Genomic DNA, 24,030 nt, shown 5'->3' with positions numbered 1-24,030 from the left:
GGGGCAGGGGGGCGGTTCCAGGCTCTGGCAGTGTCTCCACCTCCTGCACACAGTGTGCGCCACCGGGCCCTCTGTCTGGGGTTGCCCTTCATCCCTTTGAGGCACTGGCACTGCGCTCATGCCTCCTTCGCTGCCACGCTCTTTCAGACCTCAAGACGATTGCTCACCCATGCCCCTTCTTTCCTCTCTTTACCCCTAGAACCTGTCTCATGTGACGCACCCTCCAAAGTGACAATGAATCAATACAAAGATGATAGTGGAACAAGATTAGAGAAGATTCTCCAGGGCCTATGCTTGGAGACACTGCCCACATCTTTGTTTGTTACCTCAAGACAGTGACTTTGATGGTAGAAATGTCAACGGAGATGGGAGGGAAAGTGGGAGATGTGCAGACTATGGTGACAAGATATTCTATAGGGACCAGGGCTTCACGGAGCCTCTCTCACTCATAGAGAGGTGGGTGGCACAGTGTAAAGACTGGCATCCACACACCACTCCCCTTTTTACCCCACGATGAAGCTGATGGGCCAATGCCCTTCACACTGGGGAAGGATTCAGAGGCCTGTTTAACACAGTGTTCTGGACAGCACCTTTCAATCGGCTGCAGCTGGTTATAGGGGTGAAACAAACCTATCTGCCATCGTCAGTGTCATCAAAGGCCGATGACAGCGTAACTGAGCCTCCATTTCTCCCAATGGAAAAAGGAGAAAATAATCATTGATTTACAGAATTGCTGTAAGACTTAGAGATACCATATATAAGAGCACGGTGGATTCCATGGAGCCTGGTACACAGTGGGTGCTCAGTGACTATACATGGTCATTATCATCAGGTTAATGCTGATGGGGAGGGGGTAAGCCTAATGCCAAAGCTGCAATATAAGGGAGTCAGGGATTGTAGAAGAAAGGTACTCTTGGGCTCCATTTGTTATGTTTCTTTATCTTGTGATGTTTCAGACACAAGTCCGTATGTTTCAGGTCTAATCGAAAAGGGCCCAATAGTTTCCTTCAGAAACCCGGCTCAGGGTGGCAGCTCACCGCTGATTGGTTGGCTCCAGACCCAGCAGGCTGGGAGACCACACCAGGTAAACAGTCTGTCCCCTCACACCCCATTCTGATTATGACGTTCCCAGGCTGAAGTGCTGAAGAAAGTCCTTTATTCCGAGCCTAGTTCAATTTTCTATAAAACACATACGATAATAATCTGACTCTAGATATAGGTATATTGATGATACAGGGATGGATTCACTGAGGGCTGTTCCATGTTTTGAAAAAGTCAAACCTTTAATGAGTAACATGTTTATTTAAAGAACACCTTTTTCTTTTGCAGGAAATGGGAATATTTTAACTTCTGTATTTAGTATCATTTACCCATTTAATGGGCATCTTAACCATCTCTGGCTATGGCGTTATTACAGTGATACGTAAACTCCGAAGGGCAGGGATGATGCCTGCTTCTTTTATTTTTTAAACCACCCAGAATAATGTTGCAAACACAAGGTTTTTGATCCATTTGTATGCTGCTGATGCAGATTGGAATGAGAACTGAGTCCCATCCTCATAAAGGATATTATTTTATTCTTAATTTAGACTCTTAGGAACCAGCTATCATATCTTGCATGTAGCACAAATGTGTATATTTTAAAAAGTATCAATATTAACTGACTTTCTATTACCAAAGCCTGCTCAATGTAGAAAATGTGAAAAATTCTGAAACCTACGTAGAAGACATGAAATGTCTTAATTCGCATGCTGGAAGATAAATCACTTTGAACATCTTGGTATTTTTTTCCTATATGATTCATTTCCAAGTGCCGTTAATATTATCTAATCCTTAGCTCATTTTAAGGCTTTCAAACTGATTCTTCTCACTGTGATTTCCATCCTTTCAGTTAGTGATCCCATGTTCTTTCCAGGAAGAATTATTGTTTTGTTATTTTTCAATGTATTGAAATGTGTTGTGAGTGAAGGGAGTGAGTTTGCCATGAGCTACCAGTGACTGCCTCCTGTCTTGAAGGAAATTTGTGGTTACCACAGAGGAAAATTTAATCCATCTTGCCCCAATGCATTTGTTCTCCCGAGAGCTGGGTGAACTACCTTTGACTGTTTCCCTAAGATTATGTCACCCGCCAAGGTAACTTTCTGTTTCAGTAGGTGATGTTAAGAAACAAAACAACACCCTTTAGGTGAATCAGTTTTGGAAAATAGAGACCTGCTTTATATCTCAGGTCTTTGATGTGTTTAGAGGTTCCTGGAAGGATCTGCCTCTCTTTTGTTTTGATTTATAAGACCTTTCCTATATATTTGAGCAGTTGAGCAGCCCAGTAACCGAGGGTAGAGACATTTACCCAGAGCAAACTTCTATCACTCATTGCGACTCTCTGGGACTTTGGGTGCCGGTGTGAGCTCTAAGAGAAGAGTTAGCTCCAGCAAGATCAGGTAAGTGTGCCTCTGCGATTGTGACTTCACTCTTCCTGAGGGGAAGTCCGAAGAGCCCTGGTGAGGTGACAGGTTGGATGTAGGGCCTGGGAGATCAGATTCAGAAATAAATAAGTTTGCAGCTTTCTAAAGCAAAAATGAGTTGAGGGTGTTCCATAAATGCAATGTCCACTCTCACTTTGACACCCAGGTGTGTTCTGTCTAGTGGGCTGAGCATGAAGGGATTGATCTGGCTTCTGAAAAAGCACAGGATATGACCGAGACCCAGAGAGGATAGAACTTAACAGGAGGTTGGGACTATGTTTTAAATGCCTCTGGTGCTTTCCATCATTTGGATTTAAATTGAATCACAACTAGGTGCCATGATGGCAGAGGCACAGAGCAGAGGCATTTTAGAGTGGCTAGAACATGTTGCAGATGGCCACCAAGTCCAGTGCCAGGCTTCACAGTATCTCGTGCATATCCATGTTGTGTGGAGGGTTGGGTTAGTAACAGTACAGGTGGGCATACAATTATTATTTACCCACCTCCACACCTTAATTCCCCACCTACAACTCTGAAAGTGTAATTTTGAGCAAACATGTAATGTGGCACCAAATACAGTGGATATGAATAAAAGTAATTTGTGTGTATTCATGTATTATATTAGGAGATGCATTACTTTTGATGTGACTTGTATTTTGTGTTCATTTTGAAGAGACTATCGGAGCATGCTTTTTTAACACCTAGGCCAAGTCTAGCAGTTGGGCCAAAATGAGGAAAAGCCTGAGGATGCCCGTGGGGGGTTAGGTGTCCAGTGAGCACAGTGGGTCCATGGAATCCATATTGGAGTCACTTAGAAAAAATTTTGGGCACCTGTGTTGGAGCTTGTGGGCATCTGCAGTTTCTTGGCTCATTTCTTCTGGAATGCTAAGAGCAAGTTCCCTTTGACAGCAACTGTGATGGCTGCCCCTTGGAGGACAACTGGATCTGTTCATCAACTCTCTTTGCTTTCCCTCCCCAGAGGAAGAGCATGAAGCTGGCATACCTTCTCCTTGGCCCCATGGCCCTCCTCCTCCTGGCTGGCTGCTGCTGTGTTCTTAGCACCACCAGCGGGAACCTGCGCACCTTTGTGGGCTGTGCTGTGAGGGAGTTCACCTTCCTGGCCAAGAAGCCAGGCTGCAGGGGCCTTCGGATCACCACTGATGCCTGCTGGGGCCGCTGTGAGACCTGGGAGGTGAGTCTGAGACCGGCCCTGGTGGTGAGGCCTTCAGGGCCAGCGACTTGGCGTGATTCCTGAATGTTCACTTTTTTGATGAAATGAGGTAAAGCTAGGGCATCTGTCTTTTCCTATGGGCTTTTAAAAAATAACAATTATTTGGCATGCTCCAAAAAAAATCTGAAGGAAACATGACCTTGCCCCTCTAACAATGCATTGATAAAGTAATAATTTTACTCGGATGGTGTCTGTGTATTTGGGAATCAACTCTGGGAGTCAAGATGAGCTATTATTCTACCCATTTCACAGATGGCATGGAGGAAACTGAGGGGTAAATGACTGCAAAGTCATGTTTATTCCCACAGTGGAAAGGTAGGAATGATTCTTGGTTCAGGCATGGAACCAGAACTCTTCCCTGTGTTCTTCCTGCTGTGACAGAGCCGAGAGAGAGAGGGAGGGAGAGAGAGAGGCAGGCCCTGGGCTGTACGGCAGCTGAGGGGCATCCTCAGCCCCTCCTTCTGTGCTGCTCCTACAGCCCCACCCCCAAATTCCTGGGGGCCTCAGGGATTATCACTGACAGATCTGTTAAGTCCCTTTAGTTTTTTAAATATATTTTATTGATTATGCTATTACAGCTGTCCCATTTCCCCCCTTCACTCTCCTCTACCCTGCACACCCTCTCCCACCCACATTCCCTCCCTTTAGTTCATGTCCATGTGTCATAAGTTCTTTAGCTTCTACATTTCCCATACTATTCTTGTCCTCCCCCTGTCTATTTTCTACCTACCATCTATGCTACTTATTCTCTGTATCTTTCCCCCCTCTCTCCTCCTTCCACTCCCCTGTTGCTAACCCTCCATGTGATGTCCATTTCTGAGGTTCTGTTCCATTATTATTGAATTACATTCAGCCTTTTCAGAGGCATTGCATTTAAACTGGGGACAAAAATCACAAAGAACCCTATAGGGCTGTGGTGAAGATGTGTTTGCTGGATGAGAAGAGAGAGGGCCATTCAGCACCCCATCAAATCACAACATAGAGTGATCATTGACTCTTCCCACTGGGCCCTTAATTGGTTATAATGAAGTATCAGCTCTGATCCGGTCCTCTGGCTCAAAAATCTTTAATGGCCACCCACGACTGCAAATTCAATAACCGAATGTCAAGTTGTTAGCAATATGACGTCTGCCTCTTTTCTCAGCGATTATACATATTCTGAGCTCTGTCCTTGTCAGATTGATTTTAAAAGTTTTATTCATCACCCTTCATGAAATCTCAGTTTTGGGTTTTTTTTTTGTATCCTTTCTCATTTCCATCTGTCATGATCAAGTTTACGCTTTGATGCCAGAACTGACTCCTTTCCCAAGGGTTTTCTGACTCCATGACTCTACCCTATCTTCTGTCTTACTTCCTTGCCCACTCTACAACCCTAAATTTTAAGTTTTTTGAGGGCAGAGATTAATTCTTGCAACTTTTACAGCTCTTGTCAAAGTCATGCACGAACCAGGCAATCATAAACACCTGGTGAATTATATGGGACTGACCTCTACCTGGAGTTATGATGTTTATCCTCTAGCCTAATCAACGCCAACTTAGAAGCCCTTGCGCACCATGAGAGGTCACTGTCATTAGGAAAAATGTCTTCCTATTCAGGGACTCAGAGAGCAATCTACCATCACTTAGATAAAATTATAGCCCCATGAAGGAACTGAGTTATGGTGATGAAACTTCCAAATTAAATGAAACTGCTCCAGCAAGTTAGCTTTATTTTTGCATCATCAAGGGCTTGAGACCTAGTAGCCAAATGAAAATTTAGTTGCTAAAGATACCGTGGTCGTGACTTGACATCAAACATACTCAGGGAACTTGGACACCTTCTCATATTCAGGGCTTGGCCTGCTGGCGCCTCCCTCTGCCTGAAGTTCATTTTTGGGCTACTTGGAGCTCTTTCTGGGCTCAAGTCTCACCCCACCATTTCCTTCAATTCCATCTTCTCTTCTCCTTATTAACTGATGAATGTCTTTAATTGGATCATGGTCACCCACAGGAGGTCAGGAACTATGTTCTCACTGGAGAAATGAAAGCCCCAAGACCATTAGACAGCAAGATTCTCCTTCATGTTAGCTAGCTTTTATTGATGGCTTTATTGCTGTGAAAAGGGAGGTTACTTATAGAAAATAAATAAAAGAATGTGATTCATTTCCCCAGCAATCCAAAAGTTTCTGCGATATAAAGCACTTATTTTTGGTAACTTAACTGGAGAGCATGTCTGAAAATAGGATGTTTATGGTGAGAAAGTGGCTGCATTTACTTTGAAGGTCAAACTGTTGCTGAAAATAAGCATTTACTCATGGCCCAGGTTTAGGGTTGCCTGGTTTAACAAAAACCAAAACAAAACAAAAACAAACAAACCCCCCCAAACAGAATAAAACCATTGTGCATTAAACTTGAATATCAGATAAACAACCATTTTTTTGTAAAAGTTTGTCCCACACAACATTTGCAACAGACTTATACTAAAAGAATTTGTCATTCATTTAAAATTCCAATATGACTGGGTATCCTGTATCTTATCAGGCAACCCTGCCTAGGATTCCAGATTACTGAGGAAAAAGGACATAAAGCAAAATGAGGAAGGGTGAAATACTACCTTAGAAGCAGGAGAAAGCAATGGATGTTAAATTCAGCTTTTCTACACAATCCTTTCATTGAAGAATTTCATCCCGGACTTCCATTACACATATTTTTTATTTTAATTTTATTTTTTAAAAATATTTTATTTATTTATGTTTAGAGAGGGGGAGGGAGGGGAAAAGAGAGGGAGAGAAACATCAATGTGTGGTTGCCTCTTGAGTGCCCCCCATTGGGCATGTGGCCTGCAACCCAGGCACGTGCCCTGACTGGGAATTGAACCAGTAACCCTTTGGTTTGCAGGCTGGTGCTCAGTCCACTGAGCCACATCAGTCAGTATGCCCATACTTTTTAATTTGCTCTGATAAGAACAATAGATTACATTTACTAAACACTTACTGGGTGCAAGGCCTTGTGCATTACATAGATCACCTCACCTTATTGCCACAATGGTGCTCTGGGGTAGATACTGTTTTACAGATGAGAAACTGAGACGTCAGGGGTTTGTTTGTTTACTTGGAGAAGACAGATGAACAAACAAACAAATGAATTATGAGTTGATTACTGATAGCAATAAATGGTACCAAGAAAATGAAGCAGGATAGTTTGTTTTAATGCAGCAATTTTCAACCTTTTTCATCTTATGGCACACATAAACTACTAAAATTCTGCAGTGCACCAAAACGTATTCTTTCTTGCTAATCTGACAAAGAAAGATGGTATGATTCTGATTCACTCACACTGGGAGGCTACTGTTGTGTTGGGTGTTGCTGTTTTTTTATTTGACAACCTAAGGGAAAAGAGGTCAGTGCCCCTGACTAAACAGTCAGGTAGTTTTAAAAACTCCTGCAGCACCCCAGTTGAAAATCGTTGTTCTAATGGGTTTCCTATTTTCTACCTGTGGGGACAGAAGCCCATTCTGGAGCCCCCCTACATCGAAGCCCACCATCGAGTTTGTACCTACAACGAGACCAAACAGGTGACCATCAAGCTGCCCAACTGTGCCCCCGGAGTCGACCCTTTCTACACCTACCCCGTGGCTGTCCGCTGTGACTGCGGGGCTTGCTCCACGGCCACCACTGAGTGTGAGACCGTCTGAAGAACGCAGATGACAGCCGTGAGCCTCACAGACCCACCGGCATGGGCAGCACCAGCAGCTATTACCCCTGGATTCAAGGACTTTTTAATTTGGAGGAGGTTATCTGTCTCCCTTAGGTCCAGCTCAGGCACGAGACCCAGAGGCAGCATACATAAGCTAATGATGCAAAACAATATTTGTGCCGTCACTAAAATAATTGTCTAGTTCACAAACCCGCAAGTTAATTTTTACCTTGAGGCTCAGAACATAATTTGAATAACACTGTCACCCTCCAATTTGGATTTATAATATGCCAATGGTTTAAATGCACTTGGGCATAATTAATTAGGCATGGGTCTGGAAAGTTTTTAAATTCTCATGTCCTCCTTAATGACTGGTCTCCCACTAGATTTATGACCAAAGGGCCAGAAATCAATGAAATCCATGTTTAATTCTCATGCCCCCGCCCCAAATCTCACTGGAATCTTCCTTAGAGGAAGACTCCCTTCTCCTTTTAACGGAACAATTATCTACACGAGAGACAGAGACCTCTCAGACGTTTAAAAGGTAGGGAAATAGTAGCTCAAATTGAAAGGAGTCTGGATTTGGGCGATCCTTTTTCTCAGCGAATTCCCTAAGTCCCCTTAAGATCCTTAGCAAAGAGGTCCCTTTAAAATAAAAATCTCACAGAAATTGTAATTATAGCTATCATTTACACTTAGAAACTTACAAAATTAAACTCATGTTTGTGGATTCATGTGATGTTCTCCCAAAGCGATGCCCAAAATGATGAATCACAAGTGGCATTTCCCATTTAGCATATTTTAAATTGTAGTTGTAATTTTTTAAACTCAGAAATTTTACAGTTTGTAAGGGGTAAAACTGCATTGCTGGCTTAGGGGAAGGTCTGTGGTTGTATAGCTTTTGCCCTCTCGGAAACCTTACAGCAGCTGATTCTCTGTGACTTTAAAAAACAAACAAACTCGAATGCTATGCAAATGTCTGTAATTCTGACATTTTGGGGGTTGAAATGAACCTTGTTCCTTTTCCACAATATGCCAGGAGAATCTTACTAATGCCAATAAAGCATGTCCTCTGTCTTTTGAATTCATGAAAACGTTCCAAAATGGTCTTATTTAATACACTTAGAATAACAATAACAAGCCTTTCTAAAAATGAACTGCAAGGTTATTTTTACTTACACATTAACTTAGGACGTCATGTTTAGTAAGGGACATGGAGAGCTGGCTGGGTACCACGAGTCCCCAAAGTGTTCCTACCTGTGTTCCTACCCCCGGCGCGTCACAGCTGGGGGCCAGGAGTCCTCCTTGAGAGACGGACCAGTGAGTCCCCGTGAAAACATAAAGGCAAATTGGGATTGATAGTCAAGGACTGGCAGCTGAGGTGGACATCTGGGAACAAAGACCACGAGCGAAACCCAGCCCAACCTTTAGTGCAGAGCCATTTTGGTCGGCGAGAAAGTCAACTCTGACATGAAAAGCAGTGGAGTGCCCGGGGCCTGTGCTGGGACAGTGGGTGGTGACAGGGGGTGATACTGTGCCACACCACTCGAGTGTTTTCAGTGCATCCCTATGAACATCCCTCAGGACTTTTTGAGAGAAAGGGCTGCTTCTTAAGGAAACTTAGGGGAAATTGGCAGAGCTCATAAGGGCTTGCTAGAGTCTGAGGAAAGACCCAGCATCTGTAAGGGTCCTGACAGAAAGGGTCCTGATGGGAAGGAAATGAGACAGGGCAGTGGGGCCCTGAGGAGATGAGGAAACCCACAGGGGCTGTGAAACACGTCTGAACACTTGTTTAGGAGCAATGGGGCAGCCCTAGGCTGATGGAACAAGAAGAGGGCGTGACTATCAGACCCCAGAGAGCCTTGTAGGAGAGGGGTGCATAGGAAGATGCAGCCAACACCACCTGAGGCCTGGTGGGGAGGGAGGCTGTCAGCGCCCCAGTGTCACTCTGCTGCCCTGCCCGGATCTTCTGCGGAATCCAATGGGAAGGCAGAGAGCGAGGGAGCCCATTGACTCTGTCCATACACGTTGGCCTCCTGGGAAGCAGGTTGCAGAAGGGTAGAGAGGGATCTATGGGGCAAAGGAATGAAATCCAGCATAGCTATCTTTTGGGAAGCGTAGTGAGGCTGTCTGCCCCCGGCAGTGCTATGGGCCGTGGGAGCAATGAGGCATGCTGTAGCATCTCAATTACTGTGATGGACTGGGAGGGGCTACACATGGAAAAAAAGTAGGCACTGGCTAACACAGTGTGATGCCTTTTGAGAGGTGTGGAATAATGGTAACTACCAGGACTGTGGGATTAGTTGGCTGGTAAGTGCAATCAAAGCACTCGGGGCATGGTATGAAAGCTGACTTTGAAGAGATTCTTTTCTCCTGAAGCTGGAAATCAGGCCTAACTGGGAGAGCCGCTGAATTATTAAGAAGGCTGGACCCACCACACTAGCCATCTCCCATACTTAGGTCAAGGGCCTCCTGGGGAAGGAGTGGGGCACAGAGGCCTGCAACGGGGACAATTAGTGGATGAGGCTGAGTTTCTCTCGCAGAAGGGGCCACGTCACCTTGCCAGAGACCAGCCTCCCGCGCTTGGAGACCTGGCTGAGGACTCATCCCAGGAGGACGCTTTCCAAGGTCATACTTGCCCTCCTCACACACTGCCCACAACCCCGTTGGTTCTACTTGGATAATTGGGGTGAAGTCTCAGGAAGACCTGGCTGGGGAAGGATCTTCCCAGTGATGGGAGGACTGGGATTCTCTACTGAAGCTGCCTTGTCACTTGACTGGTGTACACAGTGACCAGTAGAATGAACTTGGGGGTGGATCTGAGGGTGTCAGACTGGGGTGAGAGAAGAGAGGGTGTCAGAGTATAAGACTGGATAAGAGTTCAGTCACATGGGGACACTGTCCCATGCTCAGGATTTCATATCCTCGTAAGAACACCCGGATCTAGTCCCTATACACTATTGGATGACTCCTTAAAGCCTGGGCAAAACAGTGGCTTGCATTAATGAATAGAAGTTGCCAGAACTGTCCTGGAAGAGTTTTTGAGGACAAAAGGCTCAGAAAGGTGGGTCTTCTAGAATGGGTTTATTACATGAGACCAGAGAACCCGCCAGCAGGCTATGGTCGTCTGGCGGATTTGGTGTGCTTGCCCTTTGATAAAGCAATGTAAGGAATATGCCGCTCAGGGGCGCCCACATCGTAGGAAAGCTGCACAGTGGCTGTCCTTTGTAGACGGAGGTTGGTGGCAGGAGAAACCGCTGTGAAACTGGGCTCCTTGGTGTCAGCGGAAGGGGGAGGGGTCTGGAACAACAGAGACCAGGTGGTGATGTGCAGCTGTAAGATGCAAGGCGACTATAATTGCTGTACCAGGCAGCAAAGCTCGTGGCACCCAGGGGACTCTGATGGGTAGGGTCTGTGGGCTGTACCTAGTCCATGGTACTCAAAACACTTCCACAGGAAATACATATTGTAACCAAAAAGTTATTAATTAAAAGGAGGAGACTATGTCTGTTGGTGCTAAATTTGAATCTTTTCAAATCTCTGTCTTCCCCTTTTCTTTCTCCTTCTCCCTTCTCTCTCTCTCTCACTTCCCTCACTTCTACAAACATTTATTAACTCTAATTTTGTGCAAGACACTGTGTTTGGGAAAAAAGTTATAAATATTGCCACCTTTTATGGATGTTACTAAAAGCAGGACTCGTGATATTAATGCTTTGTAATTCTTGTGTCAGCTACACTCTTAGGCGTTGTTATTACCATTCTGCAGATGATGAAACCGAAGCTCAGAAAGGTCAGGTAACTTGCCCCAGAGCAGGTAGCTGATGGACAGCGCAGGCCAGGTTTCCGTGACCCAGAACCCAACTCTCCCCATGGGAGCACGGCGCCTCTTTGGAGTGCTCCTTCCAAGTCAATCCTGCCTGGAGAAGTCTTTGAATTTACTGATGTCAGTCTCGCTGTCACCATTGATGAGCACGTTTGCAGTTCCTTCTGGACCTGGCTCATGCAGACTTGGGTTGTTTTATGGACATTGCAACTCTTCTCTAGTTTCCTGCATAACCTCTAGGAAGGCAATGTTTCGCTGTAGCTCAAATCAAAGCTTACTTCAGGAGAGACTGAGGGTGAAAAGGAGCTGAACCTCAAAGGGAAATTCAGACGGCTGCGGAGATGAAGGTGGTGTGCTCGCACCTCGTTTCCCAGGTCAGGTGAACTCGGGGTGCAGGAGAATGATGTTTCAGTGCTTTTGAGGGGAGCTCTGGATAAAGCTAACTCTCAGCAACTCTTTACTCTTGGAAATATGTTTATTTTTGCAGTTAACGAAAGATGAAGAGAAGTTGGATTTCCCCACTATGAGAGTACTTTTTTTAAAGAAACATTGACTGCTTTTTTAAAAAGATTTTATTTATTTATTTTTAGAGAGGGAAGGGAGGGAGATATATATATAGAGAGAGAAACATCCATGTGCGGTTGCTGGGGGTCATGGCCTGTAACCCAGGCATGTGCCCTGACTGGGAATAGAACCTGCGACACTTTGGTTTGCAGCCCGTGCTCAATCCACTGAGCTATGCCAGCCAGGGCTGCTGAGAGCATTTTGGAATGAAGAATATAGTTTCTCAGAGTTCATTCTACTTCTGGGTTTATTAGCTCCATTGGTTGAATTCCGTTTCCCTTCTTCCATTGGTTAGGAAATGAATGAGGCACCAGGAAAGTACCAAATTCTGCTGAGTGACCCAATGAACTCCTCCAATTAATTAGACTTTTAACTTAATAAAAACATTCCTGAGATAACAAATTAACTATATATCTAATTGAAAATAGTGTAACATTGGTAAAACAAATTGTATTTCATGAAGTTTTCCAAGGACTGCTTGTCTTCTTCATTCAGGAGATGTTTTCTTAAAAGTAATGTGCACCTTATCCTTTTTGGTTTTCTTCAAAACATTAAATTATCAAGAAGTAACTTTTAAGCCGTGCTTTAGCAAATTCTGCAAATTTTATTTTCTGTTGACATTTTCTACTAGCAAAACAGTTTACTGGAAGTTTGGTTCTCATTTGCAAGATGGATCTTCTGGTATTTCTTTTACAGTGATCTCCCTTTGTTTTAATGAGTGTGATTGTTTGCATTTGGAACAAAGAGATCCTGGCTTAATGGCTGGTTGTGACATTGAGTATGCAAAGGCGGTGCTGAAGCCCTCTGAGGTGGTGATGTCCAGTAAAGCAATGAGAAATGGGAAAAGGATGAGAAAAGAGGAGCGCCTGAAAGCACTGTAATTGGTAGGGGAAGGCGGAGGCTTGTAACAAATTTAGAGGGATTATTCTATTCTCTGCTCCAGGTCCTCATTATCAGGAGTAAAGTCAACATTTCCTAAGCTTTGTGGCTTTATATTTGACTCTAAGTTCCTCCAGCTGTGCCATTTCTTTAGCACACTGCATAATTGAGTTAACAAAAAACAAACAAAAAAGGCTTCCTGATACACAGAATCAATTACATGCTTTGAACTTGATTGTTAAAAAATTGGGGCTTCGGAAAGTTATTCAAACGCCCAATAAAACAACTTCCCAACAGCCAGCCAACCAACCAAACATTCCCCAAAAGAGAAAGAAAAAGCATTTTGCTTTAACAAATAATATCAATATTACTAAAATGAGAATGGTAACTTATTGGGGGGGGGATTGATGTTTAAAATAGGATTTCCATTAAGGAATGAATGTAAATATCCCCGAGTCTCAAATAACATGATACAATTTAAAATCACTTGAAAGAGTATCTATTCACTTAGAATACACTATGTACACACAGTGAAGGATATAGGTGCATCATAAACAGTCATTATCTTGAGGAAGTATACATGCAGAATTATGCACTTAAAATGGAAATTTAATCCTGTTCATTTGCAAGTTCTTCCTACGGGAAATGCAGGAACAAATCATGTTTTCTTGGTCTCACTGTGCTGCTCCAGCAGATCCCTGGGAAGACTGTCATGGTGAGGTGCATCTTCAAAGGAAGGCGATCTCAGCTTTAAAAACTTCCATCTTCCATTTCCCTCTTGGAATCTGCATATTGAAACGGAAATATCTGGCGGGGGGGAGCCAATGTTACTGAGTGGAATTAAGACAGTCAGCATTTTAAAAAGATGTTGGAAATGTTTTTAAGAGGAAGATTTTGATCAGCTTTTGGCTCCTGCTGGAACAAACTCAGAAGCTAATGCTGAAACATCTCCCCATTGAAACATAAGTGTCAGTTAATGAGAAACAGAGTCCAGTTGAAATCGGCTGCAAATTTCAGCATCAACAAAACCCAAGCCAACTTCCGGACAAAGCCAAAAGGAACTAATGTAGCATCAGTTCACTCAATGCCAATCTTCACGCTGTCCGCTGCAGACAGGTGGGGAAACAAAAGCAAGTCGACTCTGATCAGGAGTTTTTCTTGTGTAGCACTGAATTATTTCAAGATGGTTCATTCACTAACGTTTTTATTCAGATGAAGAGAGGCCCTCAGATAGCTTGCACTGGGATTTCATGTTACTGTTGCAAGAAAAAGATGGCGAATCAAACACTTAAAAAATCACAAGTAAACGAATTTTGAAGGGAGATTGAAAATTGATGCAAGTTTTCTTGCCCTATTTGCCTCTTAGGAAGAAGATACACAGACTTTATCCTGTGGCCAGGGGAAGACAATGACTGTGAGGGTGTGCTGTGCTGTGCAGGATGTAGGTGGACAGGCAGTCCCTGGTGTAAGAAACACTTTTTGGCAGCTTGCGCCAGTGGTTATGAGCAAGAAATCAGGGATGCATTTGCGATGATGAAAATAATCTTTGGTAAGACTCTGTTTTTGGATTTGACTAAACTCTTCCAAGAATGCTAGCCATTTTGGGTAGCCACGCTGCTCCCAAACAAAAAAAGCTGCCCCAGGTTAAAAGCTTCTCAGTTTAAAGGTATCTTAGGCACACGTGCATTCCTGAGCCTAGAGCCGGAAGGAAGACACCTGATTGAGATTACCCAAGTCAGAACTGCCCTCAGTGCAAAGGGCAGCCTGCCTCAGGGAGCAGTGGTGTCCTTCCCAGAGCGGGTGGTGCCTTAAGGACTCTGTGTGCACAGTGACAGCAGGTCCTTACTCTGCTGTTCTCAGTACACAGAAAATGGTAACCCTTGTGCGCTTTCTTTATTTGTTTGAAGGTAGGTATGATTTGCCTTCAGAACTTCTTTAGCAACAGTGGAACCCAAAGTAGATGACAGGCTTCAGTGTGTGTGCACGCATGTGTACGTGTTTTTAAGGGCTCTTGTACACAAGGCAGGGTGTGGGCAGGGAAAGAAAGCCTGGTTCCCTGGGATGTTTAGCAAAAACACGTTGAATAAGTGAACACAACTCCGGTCTGTGCCTAGGACACACACACTGCCGAGTGCCCTGTTCAGAGGACACGTTGTCTGCGGTCCGTCTTCACTCCGGTGTCTAGGGCACGGTGTCTTCGTGAAGCTTCACCAAAAGTTTCATGCCTCAGAAATTTGTTTTATCTGCGTTTTATAACTTCATGCAATGTGAATCTTCCTTATTTCTCCATGGAAAGTCATTCTAGGGGGGCATTTTTCCCTCCCCTATAAACAGCAGAAAGACTTTCAGAACAGAAGTATTCAATCCTTCAGAGTTAGCAGATCTTTCTAAGCAGATGCTGCTTTTCTCTTTTGATTCCAAAATACGCCTTTTCCTTTTCTGCAGCTGGGCAGCACATGACAGGAAAAAGAAAGGACTTCCGAAAGCCTTACTATCCATCCCGTGAATGTGAACAATTCAAATATTAGCCCAAGGAATATCCAAAATGTAGCATCTGAGAGTCAAGGGAAGCTGCTGGTCTCTTCAAGAGGCCGCTGCATGTCTGGGTGTCTCACAGATCAGCATTCTCACATTTTAATGCGCACACAAATCACCTGGGGCCTTTTTAAAATGCAGATTTGGATTCATTAAGTCTGGACTGGGCCCGAGATACTGTCCTAGTCCTCCTAACTAGGTCCTGGGAAATACACACGCTATTGGTTCCTGCACCGCACTTTGAGTAGCAAAGAGCTAGACGATGTTCGTGTTCTAACTAACAGAGGCCCGGGGAAGGCAGTTTCCTTGACTGGCTGCTGTAGACACCCTTGGATAAAGCAGAAGTGACAGTGGGAGAAAAGACACACGACTTAAAAGTCAGAATATGGCACAAAATAAAATTCAAAGTTAAAGAGTACATGAAAGAATATTCCATTAATTATGATAAGTATACATCAAAAAGTCATGACCTAAGAAACAGATTGCAAGAAAGCCAACCCCGAGCAGGCCAGCCCTCCTTCCCTTGTCCTATCATTTCCCCTGTGCAGACTGCACGGGGGGAAACACGGACTGCTTCCGCTGGGATGAGCTTCTGCTGAGTGTACTCAAACGGCAATACTGCTCACTCGGAACAAAAAGCAGTTTAAGTCGGGTGATGAGAAGAGTGTAGACTTTATTAATCTCCTGGCCCATGGCTTCTCTAGGGAGGGACAAAATCCAATTCCTTAAAAATAATTGATTTAAAACCTGGTAGGTGGTGATATTTTTAAGTGTGTACTTACAAAGCTGCCACAAATATATCGCCCTGCCATGAAAGAGTTTCTATTATTTCTCCAAAGAATTAACATAAACTCAAGAGACTGACTTGTGCAGGGTCCCTGGGAGGCTAAGTGTGCCATGGTGGCTTCTAGGAGGACTCAGTTCTGGGCCTTGGGGACCCTCTCCTCATTGCCCCAGGCATCATATCCCCTGAGACACTCATCAGAACCTTTCACCAAAGGTAACCACATGCACTGGAAGGCTTGGTGGACATGGCTGAAAATGCAACAATGTTTCTTCAGCTAGAGAGTGCCATGAAGTTTCTGAGTCACTGGAGAACGCAGAACAAGATGAAACCGCCAGAGTAGAACATGTTGAAAACACATGCACAAAATGACTCTGGATTGGGATGTAATACTCCCTGAGGAGGGAAAAAATAGATTGTGACAAAGATTAATCAGGCATCCTTTACTCTAATTTCCTGTACTGGAAGTTGAAAGCCAAGAACTGTGGATGAACTTGCATCCCACGACCTCAGAGATGAGCCAAACCCTCCTTGACTCATTCCGCCCTAACCCAGAGAACTCTCCAAGGAGCAGGGCCAAGCCCCTTGTGCCTGGAGCACCTCGTGCAGAGCTTGGTGCTTTCGTTTCCTTTCTGGTCTTTGCTGACCATGGAAGCACCACAAATGGTTGCTTTATCTCATATTTTTGCACTCCATTATTGCTGCTGTGCATTTTAAATGCAATCTTGCCATTTAGATACATTTCACTGAAGATGATTAAATATCATTCATACAAGGAACTGTCTTTCCAGATATCCTCAAGTCATCCTTCTCAGGTTTTACATTATGTTCACTCCCAAGGAAACTTTCAACATAATGTATTCACTCATATTTCTTGATAAGCTTCCCTTCACTTCCTGTTCTGTGTTAACAGAGAAAGTGTGAGGGGGATGACTTGCTACAGGCTGTTAAAGAGCCTCCCTCTCCCCCTCCAAAAAAAGAAGAAGAATTTTGTCCATTTTTAATGAATCATGAGGTGGAATTATCTAGGACTATCACACAGCTAACCCTGATGGTTGCCTCTGTGTAGATACCGAGAAACGTGAAATGCTGTTCACATTAACATCCTCCTTTGTTCGTGGTGCCTCAGGGACAAGGCGGACGTACAGTTCTCTGGGAGAATGATCAGGTATGTGTTTCTGCCTTGCGTGTGGCTTTAGTTTTCTCTCCATTCTCTACATGTTTCCTTTAAAAAAGTACCTACCTTCCTTTTAAGAAACCGGGTTTCCCTGACCTTCTCTTTTTCTCTGCATTCCTAATGGTCCTTGAAATGAAAATGGTTTGTTGAGTTTCCCTATTTGTACTTGGGACCCCTGCTCAGTGATTCTTAAGAAGGTAACTGGTGACCCATGGTTTTCTCTGTTGAGGAAACGCTTTGCATTCTGGCATCCAAACATAGGGGTAGATTTAAAACCAAAGGCATACATGGTTAGATAATCATCTCCAGCATGGAATCAAACATTCTTTTAAAGCAAAAACCTCAGAATCTAATCTTCCATCACTGTGGTCTCATGGATGAGTTTGCCTTTATGAATGCAATACTACATCACTAAAGTATTACTTCACATCAATTATTTCTTCTTGAAGAGTCTCCATGTTACGAGTTGATTGCTCACAAAAACTTAACACTCTAAATAATGACTTATTTTGGCTTTAAATTCTGGGTTTAACTTTTTAAATTTTCTCCTACAATTGTGAATGTGGTTGTGATTGCTCCTTTACTACTATTTAAGTTTTATTTCCTTTTGGGTGATTCTATGAAAATTGTGTATGGTCACATCCACTTCATCTGGCACTTACAGACCAGAATCTTCCTCACGGTTCCTTGTACACCATGATCAGACACGTTGTTATAGAAGTCGCAGGACTAATACTCTCTTCTCGGCATAGGTACATGGTTTCTTTTTTCATTTCTCAGTTTGGCACTTCCTGGTTTAGGGTTGCTGTAGTTAATTGTAGTTATTCAGTAACTGTTCTTTGCGTATAATTTTTCTTTGTAGAAATTAGCCCAGATTTCTTACTGTTAACATGGCTTTGACTTATGTTTTAGTATTTTGTGTTTTTAAAATAGCCCAAATAGTCCATTAATTCTACCAAACAACCAGCCATCTGATTGAAAAAAACATCTGTCAAACTAGTTATCTGAACCATTAGATTGGGATTATGTTTCTGTGTACTGTGTAATTAAATTGGGATTATGTTACATTGTATACTATGGATTCTAGGCATGTCATGTGTCAATTCTTCTCTCTATGTTATTACTAGTTTGATGGGTTATTATATTTATAGTGGCCTAAGTTGTGTGTTTGAAATGTGGCTGGGATCTATAGGAAAAACAGATGCTATTCCAGTAATTATACTTATAAAGTCAAAGTTACTGTATGCGATAACCATATAGTATGGAGTTGAAGGGCACTAGGTGGGAAGGAGAAAAGCTGAGATCTGCCCCAGCTCTGTCACAAAATGTCTTCTTTAATTCATCTAGGTTTAAGTTTCCTCATCTGTACAATGAGGGGATTGGGCTACAAAAAGTTAAGACTCTACCTTCCAATGGAGATCAGGTTATCTTTTCTTGACTTTGGAAAATGGTGTGGACCATTAAAGGACCTGTCTTCAGATTTCTATGTCTCTTATCTTGCATTTCAGGGTATCACTGTATTCAATCTTAGGGCAGAAAACACTTTTTCTGGAAATGAACTAATATATCTTGACATGAAACAGGATAAGTGATTAATTTGGTGTCATGAAATTAACTCATTTTGGTTGCTTTGTTCTTCATTCTTGTATTCAATAGTTAGCTCCTGGGAGCTCCAGGAGCCTGTGCTCCACCCACACGCTAACAGTCTCCCCAGGTTCTGGTTCCAGGAAGGAGCGCGACCTTCCCGCTGTGAATGAGTTAATTTCTGCGGGCCACTGGGGAGGCGGTGGCCTGGGGAACCACTTGCCTGTAGAGTGCACACATCTGGACAATTCTCCTTGGCTGAGCAAACATCCTGCTCTCAATTTTCCATCCATATCAGTGAAAAGTGAGGAGCGGCCCTCTAGCAAGATGTAACCATGCAATAATGCAAGAAAACTGGCTAACAGTACTTCATTTATTACAGAACTAAATATTCATTGTTGTTTGTAAAGGAGGAATTCATAACCTCTGCAGAGTTATATTTGATACATGGTTGATTTCCATTTACAAAGGGAGAAAGTCTTGTTTTCTTGTCAGGCTTTGACTTACAAAACTTGTTTTCTTTTAGGTTAGTGTGTGTGTATGTGTGTGTGTGTGTGTGTATGTGTGCATGTGAGAGAGAATATTTAAGAGAATGTTTAGCAATTAGATGGCGGAGAAGGGAAATAGAATTGGAAATGTGAAAGAGGGAAAAACACATTCAGAAATTCCAAAAAAACAAACACACCCCAGCACACTGAGGGCGTGTTGTGGAAGGTCTTGACAGAGAAGACTCCCACCATAAACTCCTGTTGTTCTGTGCTTCCTCCAGGGGCAGAAGGGACTAGAGAGGCTGGATTTTTCTAACAGAAAGCGTGTGAATCTGGAAATTCTTAGACTAAAATTGGTGTAATTTCATGCTGCAGGGAGGCATTTTGCTTATGCAGTTGAAATAAAAAATAAAGTGCCTACCTGGGTGTTTCTAGGATAATTGTAAGCAAATGAGACTAATTAGAAGCCTTAGCAGTCTGTAATTAAAAGCTAGGAAGTAACTTACTCTGTGATAACATATCCCTGGATACTTGGAAGAGTCATACAGAAAGGACACAAAAGCTTCCTGGGGGCTTTTTCTCCCTCAAGGTCCCTGTTCTATGGAGTACATTGCTTTGAAAACAGGGGATAAATGTATCCAAAGCTTTGTACTCACAGATCTAGCCCCAAAATACACATTTTGCCCCTAAATATACATTTTGGACAATGACTATGGGAAATAGGGAGGGACAGTATTTCAGTACCAGTTGTACTTGGAAAATGCCATTTGCTGGTAAAAGGAATGGGAGCGTACATGGGCAAGCTGAGAAAGTACAGTAGCACCCCCTGCCCCTTATCTGTGGGGAATAAGTTTGAAGACCCCTAAGTTTGGATGCCTGAAACCAAATCTTATACATATTATGTTTTTTTCCTGTACATACATACCTTTTCATTTAAAGGAAGCACAGCTTCTCTTTGGCACATCCAAATGGCCAACATCGCTACTCTTGCACATCGGGACCATCATTAAACAAGATTAGGGTTACTTGGACACAGGCACTGTACTACCATGAGAGTCGATCTGATGACCGACAGGGCGCCTGAGTGACTGGCGGGCAGGCAGGCAGGCAGGCAGGCAGTGTGCACTGTGTGGAGAGGCCGGACAGAGGGATGATTCATGTTCTGAGCGGGACGGGGTGCATGGTGTGAGATTTCACCACAATACTCAGAACAGTACAAAATTTTTAACTTATGAATTGTTTGTTTCTGAAATTTCCATTTAATATTCTGAGACCATAATGACTGTGGGTAACTGAACCGTAGAAAGGGAAACCACAGATAAGGGGTGGGGGGTACCTGTACTTTCAGTTGAAGCAAGAGGCAAAATAGAGGCACCTTGCTTCCCTTTTGGGGACTTTTAAATGCTTGCTTTTTCATGCCCCGTGGCCAGACCCTTCATGTAGATCAGGTTCTTACTGGGCACGGGAGAAAGAGTGAAATCAGGGGAGGAAAAGGGGGTGCATGGGGGGAAGAAAAGTTCACTTTGCTGAATGAAGAATATTTAAAAAGATAAGTGTGCCATATTCTCCCTCCAGTCAACTTGATTGAAAAGCAAAAATACAACTTTATTAAACACAGTTCATTCCTAATTTGCCATGACAATATATAATACAGAAAAAATAAGGCTACTTATCAACATGAGCATTTCTAGGGTGAATCTTTGGCAAAAATGTAACCTGCAACTGTTTGGATAGCGTTTTCTTTCAACTGGGTTCAAAAACCATCCATGGCTCTACAGTTTCCAAAAGTTCTAACATTTTCTTATATCTTCTCCTAGTCAGGCATTCAGAGGTACAAGTTGGTTCTAATAGCTTTGGTAGAAACAGGCTGAAAATAGAAATGAATATAAAACATGTTAAGCTAATTTAGTATGGATTTGTAAGGCGTGAGTAAACTGGGAAATTAGTAAATTTCTTAAAATAATACATATGAATGTAAGACGCATAGGAAGAATAGCAGATGCAGAAAAAAGAGGGTAGTATTGTTTTCCCGTGTTTTGTAAAAGACATCAAGTAAGGCCACCAGTACAGGAACCCAGTGCCTCCTTTAGTTTTCCTGTGACGATTCCCTATCATCCTCATGTTCATGGGCGGGACAGATGCAAGAGAGGCTTTGACTTTGTTTCCAACGTGTCAGCAGCGGCACTGGCTGAAACCCCGGCTCAGCATTCTCGCAGAGTGTGCAATGTGGATGCTTCTGGCTGGTGGGGAGGACGAGGCAGTCGGCTGGCTAGTGGGCTGTGCTTGGGGTGCTCACGGGGCGGAGAAGGACGTCCTCTCTGGCCATGTCCTCCTGACTGGCTTGAACTTGGTTGTGGAAGCTGGCTGCCGTTCTCGCCTGAAGATGGGGTGGAGGTGGGTCTCCAGCCACCTCAGATAACTGAGCAGCAGCCGTGACACGCGGAGCAGTGTTTCTTCTTTTTTCTTCGGGTGGAAAATGGTGAGGATCGCTTCATCGAACACCGCTTTGAGGCCTTTCTGGGTCAGGGCCGAGCATTCCAAGTAGCACTGTGCTCCGATCTTCAACACAAAAGAGAGAGAGAGGCGTGAGAGGAAAGACAGAGAGGGAAGCGCAGTGACGTCAGCCCTCCGCCAGGCCAAGTGCTGCAGCTGCTTGTACCACAAGGAACCTGGGGGTTGGTTCGGATAATGCTCTTTATATTTTGCACTTCATTTTGCCTCTGCTATCCTGATTTTTAATATTTGCATATGTTTTTTACTTTCTGTCATTAACAATAGATGGTTCTGGATCCCTTTTGGTAAGCAATAAATTCTGAAAGTGATCCACAACCATGTATTCCTAATATCAGAATATAAAAGTATAAAAATTAATAGAGGATTGAAAAGGGGTGATATGGTTTCAATATATTTTGTGAACCACAGGGCTGTATCCTGTTGGTTTTAGCATCCTCTCATTTGTACACAGAATGTGTAAATTTGGTCCTAGTGAACTGTATCTGTGTCTTTCTGGACATAGTGAGGCAAAGTGTCAACTTGGTTGATAAACATATAGAAAGACAGTGGCTGATACAGTTTTACAGGTTATTCTTGAATAAAATTCACTTGTACTAGCTAATCCTCAGCAAGGAAATATCCAATTGATATTATTATTTGGTTTTAAGGTACTTTAAAAATCATTTTTAAGCACTTAATAAAACCCAAAGCATGTAAAAATAAAATTAGTAAAATGCATTTATTGGCAGAGACACCCTTCTTGTCAGAAGATAGTCTATGCATATTTAAAGGATAAAATATTTTATGCTTGCTTAGGGATTTATTTCAAAACTTTTAATGATTTCATACTGTGGTATATCTGATAATCACAAAACCCCAATAAGAAATAATAGAGATTCAAGCCAGAACTATAGGTTCTCATTAGAAAAACACTAGGGCAGAGCAGGGCATGCTTTGCAATGAACTTCACGAAATAATTCATGAGAGGGAGACCTGCAGTTGTTAGTGCTCACAAACTCAGTCTGGGCCAACAGTTTGATGCTGCCCTTTTAATATCTAGGACGTATGGAGAAATGCTCTATTATATGCTTCACATTATAAGAATAACTTTAAAGAATTTAAGCAGGTTTAGAAGAGTGGCTGGATGGTGAACTCCTAGAAACCATAGCAGATAAATGATGAAATCAGGGTAGCAAAACCACATGCTAATAGCTTATGTGAATGAGCAAAGGGCTGGTGCCAGGCAATAGGGAGAGGTGGGGATTGTGGTATGCTGTGAAGTGCACACCACCTCTACACTTGGCAGTCATACTCAGCTTTAGGCAATTGTTGCCATGCAGTAATGTTGGTTCACTATTGCCCAGCTTTGTATTTTTCAAGAGGAGTTGGACATTTGCATTTTTTAGTTACTATTTCCCAATTTTTAAAATAATTTGTGGCCCAAGCAAAATACTGATGTGGGATATCTTTGGTAGCAGCCAGCACTTGGTAATGTGTGGAGTAAAGAAATTTGTGGTTCAGCTTAGAATAGAGTGGGAACAGCTCCAGAAGGTAACATGAATTGCTTAAGGATATTCAAATAGAAAGTGAAAGAACTACACCCAGCACCTGGTCTCTTCTCTGTATGTTCTTTGCCTTGTTTCATGACAGTAACTGTGACCCTTATCAATTAGTTTCTCTGCAAGAAGCTGATCAAGTAGACAATTGACAAAATAATATTGTCCGCCTACTTGAAAGCCCACAGATATAAAAACTAAGCATAATGTTTCAGGAGCTTCCAGTCAAGATGGAGGCATAGATAGATGTGCTTTGCTTCTTCACACAGCCAAAAGAAGGATAACAACCAATTTAAAAACAAAAAAACAACTAGAACTACCAGAAAATCAAACTGTATGTAAGTCTGGGGCATGCCAAGCAGCAGCTGGTGGAGCAGGTGGTCCCACATTCATGTGCGGATAAGCCAGGAGGAAGAATTGGGGAGTGAGAAAGACCACGCAACCCAGGATTCCAGCACAGGATTGCAAAGCCTCAAACCTTGTGGCTGTAAAAATCTGGGGAGGTTGTGGCAGTGGGAGAAACTTCCAGCCTCACAGGAGAGTTTGTTGGAGAGACCCACAGGGTCCAAGAACATACACAAGCCCACCCGCCCGGGAATCAGTGCCCGAAAGGGCACAATCCACTTGAGGGAAGCGAGGGAAGTGACTGAAAGCTTGCGGAGAGCTGAGCATGTGGCATTGTTCCCTCTTGGACCCCTCCCACACATTCAGTGCCATGACAGCAGTGGAGTGGGGTCCCCACGCTGGCGAATACCTAATGCTTGCCCCTTATAACTTAA

The 24,030-nt window shown here is 43.2% G+C and overlaps 2 protein-coding genes across 2 annotated transcripts in view; one reads left to right on the top strand and one right to left on the bottom strand.

Annotated features, from left to right (window-relative positions):
* The first annotated feature begins 2,193 nt into the window (after positions 1-2,193).
* Positions 2,194-8,427, top strand: GPHB5 (glycoprotein hormone subunit beta 5). Its single transcript, XM_028505463.2, has 3 exons — positions 2,194-2,438; positions 3,442-3,654; positions 7,178-8,427. Exons 2-3 carry the CDS (start codon positions 3,451-3,453, stop codon positions 7,364-7,366), a joined length of 393 nt encoding a protein of 130 aa, XP_028361264.1. The 5' UTR covers positions 2,194-2,438; positions 3,442-3,450; the 3' UTR covers positions 7,367-8,427.
* A 10,646-nt stretch (positions 8,428-19,073) lies between these two features.
* Positions 19,074-24,030, bottom strand: part of RHOJ (ras homolog family member J) — a 78,810-nt gene continuing 73,853 nt past the window's right edge. Inside the window, exon 5 of the mRNA XM_028506393.2 lies at positions 19,074-21,761. Within this exon, the coding sequence (XP_028362194.2) occupies positions 21,495-21,761 (267 nt within the window). The 3' untranslated portion in view covers positions 19,074-21,494. The remainder of the gene's footprint in view (positions 21,762-24,030) is intronic.

The sequence above is a fragment of the Phyllostomus discolor genome, chromosome 1, assembly GCF_004126475.2.
Source record: "Phyllostomus discolor isolate MPI-MPIP mPhyDis1 chromosome 1, mPhyDis1.pri.v3, whole genome shotgun sequence".
Taxonomy (NCBI): Eukaryota; Metazoa; Chordata; class Mammalia; order Chiroptera; family Phyllostomidae; genus Phyllostomus; species Phyllostomus discolor.
This window is presented reverse-complemented; position numbering and strand designations above follow the sequence as displayed.

What these genes read in the sequence shown, in the direction of transcription:
- GPHB5 (XM_028505463.2), top strand. Translation starts at nt 3,451, where the DNA reads ATGAAGCTGGCATACCTTCTCCTTGGCCCCATGGCCCTCCTCCTCCTG. An exon ending in GCCGCTGTGAGACCTGGGAG is followed by an intron (nt 3,655 to 7,177) that starts GTGAGTCTGAGA and finishes CTGTGGGGACAG; the next exon opens with AAGCCCATTCTGGAGCCCCC.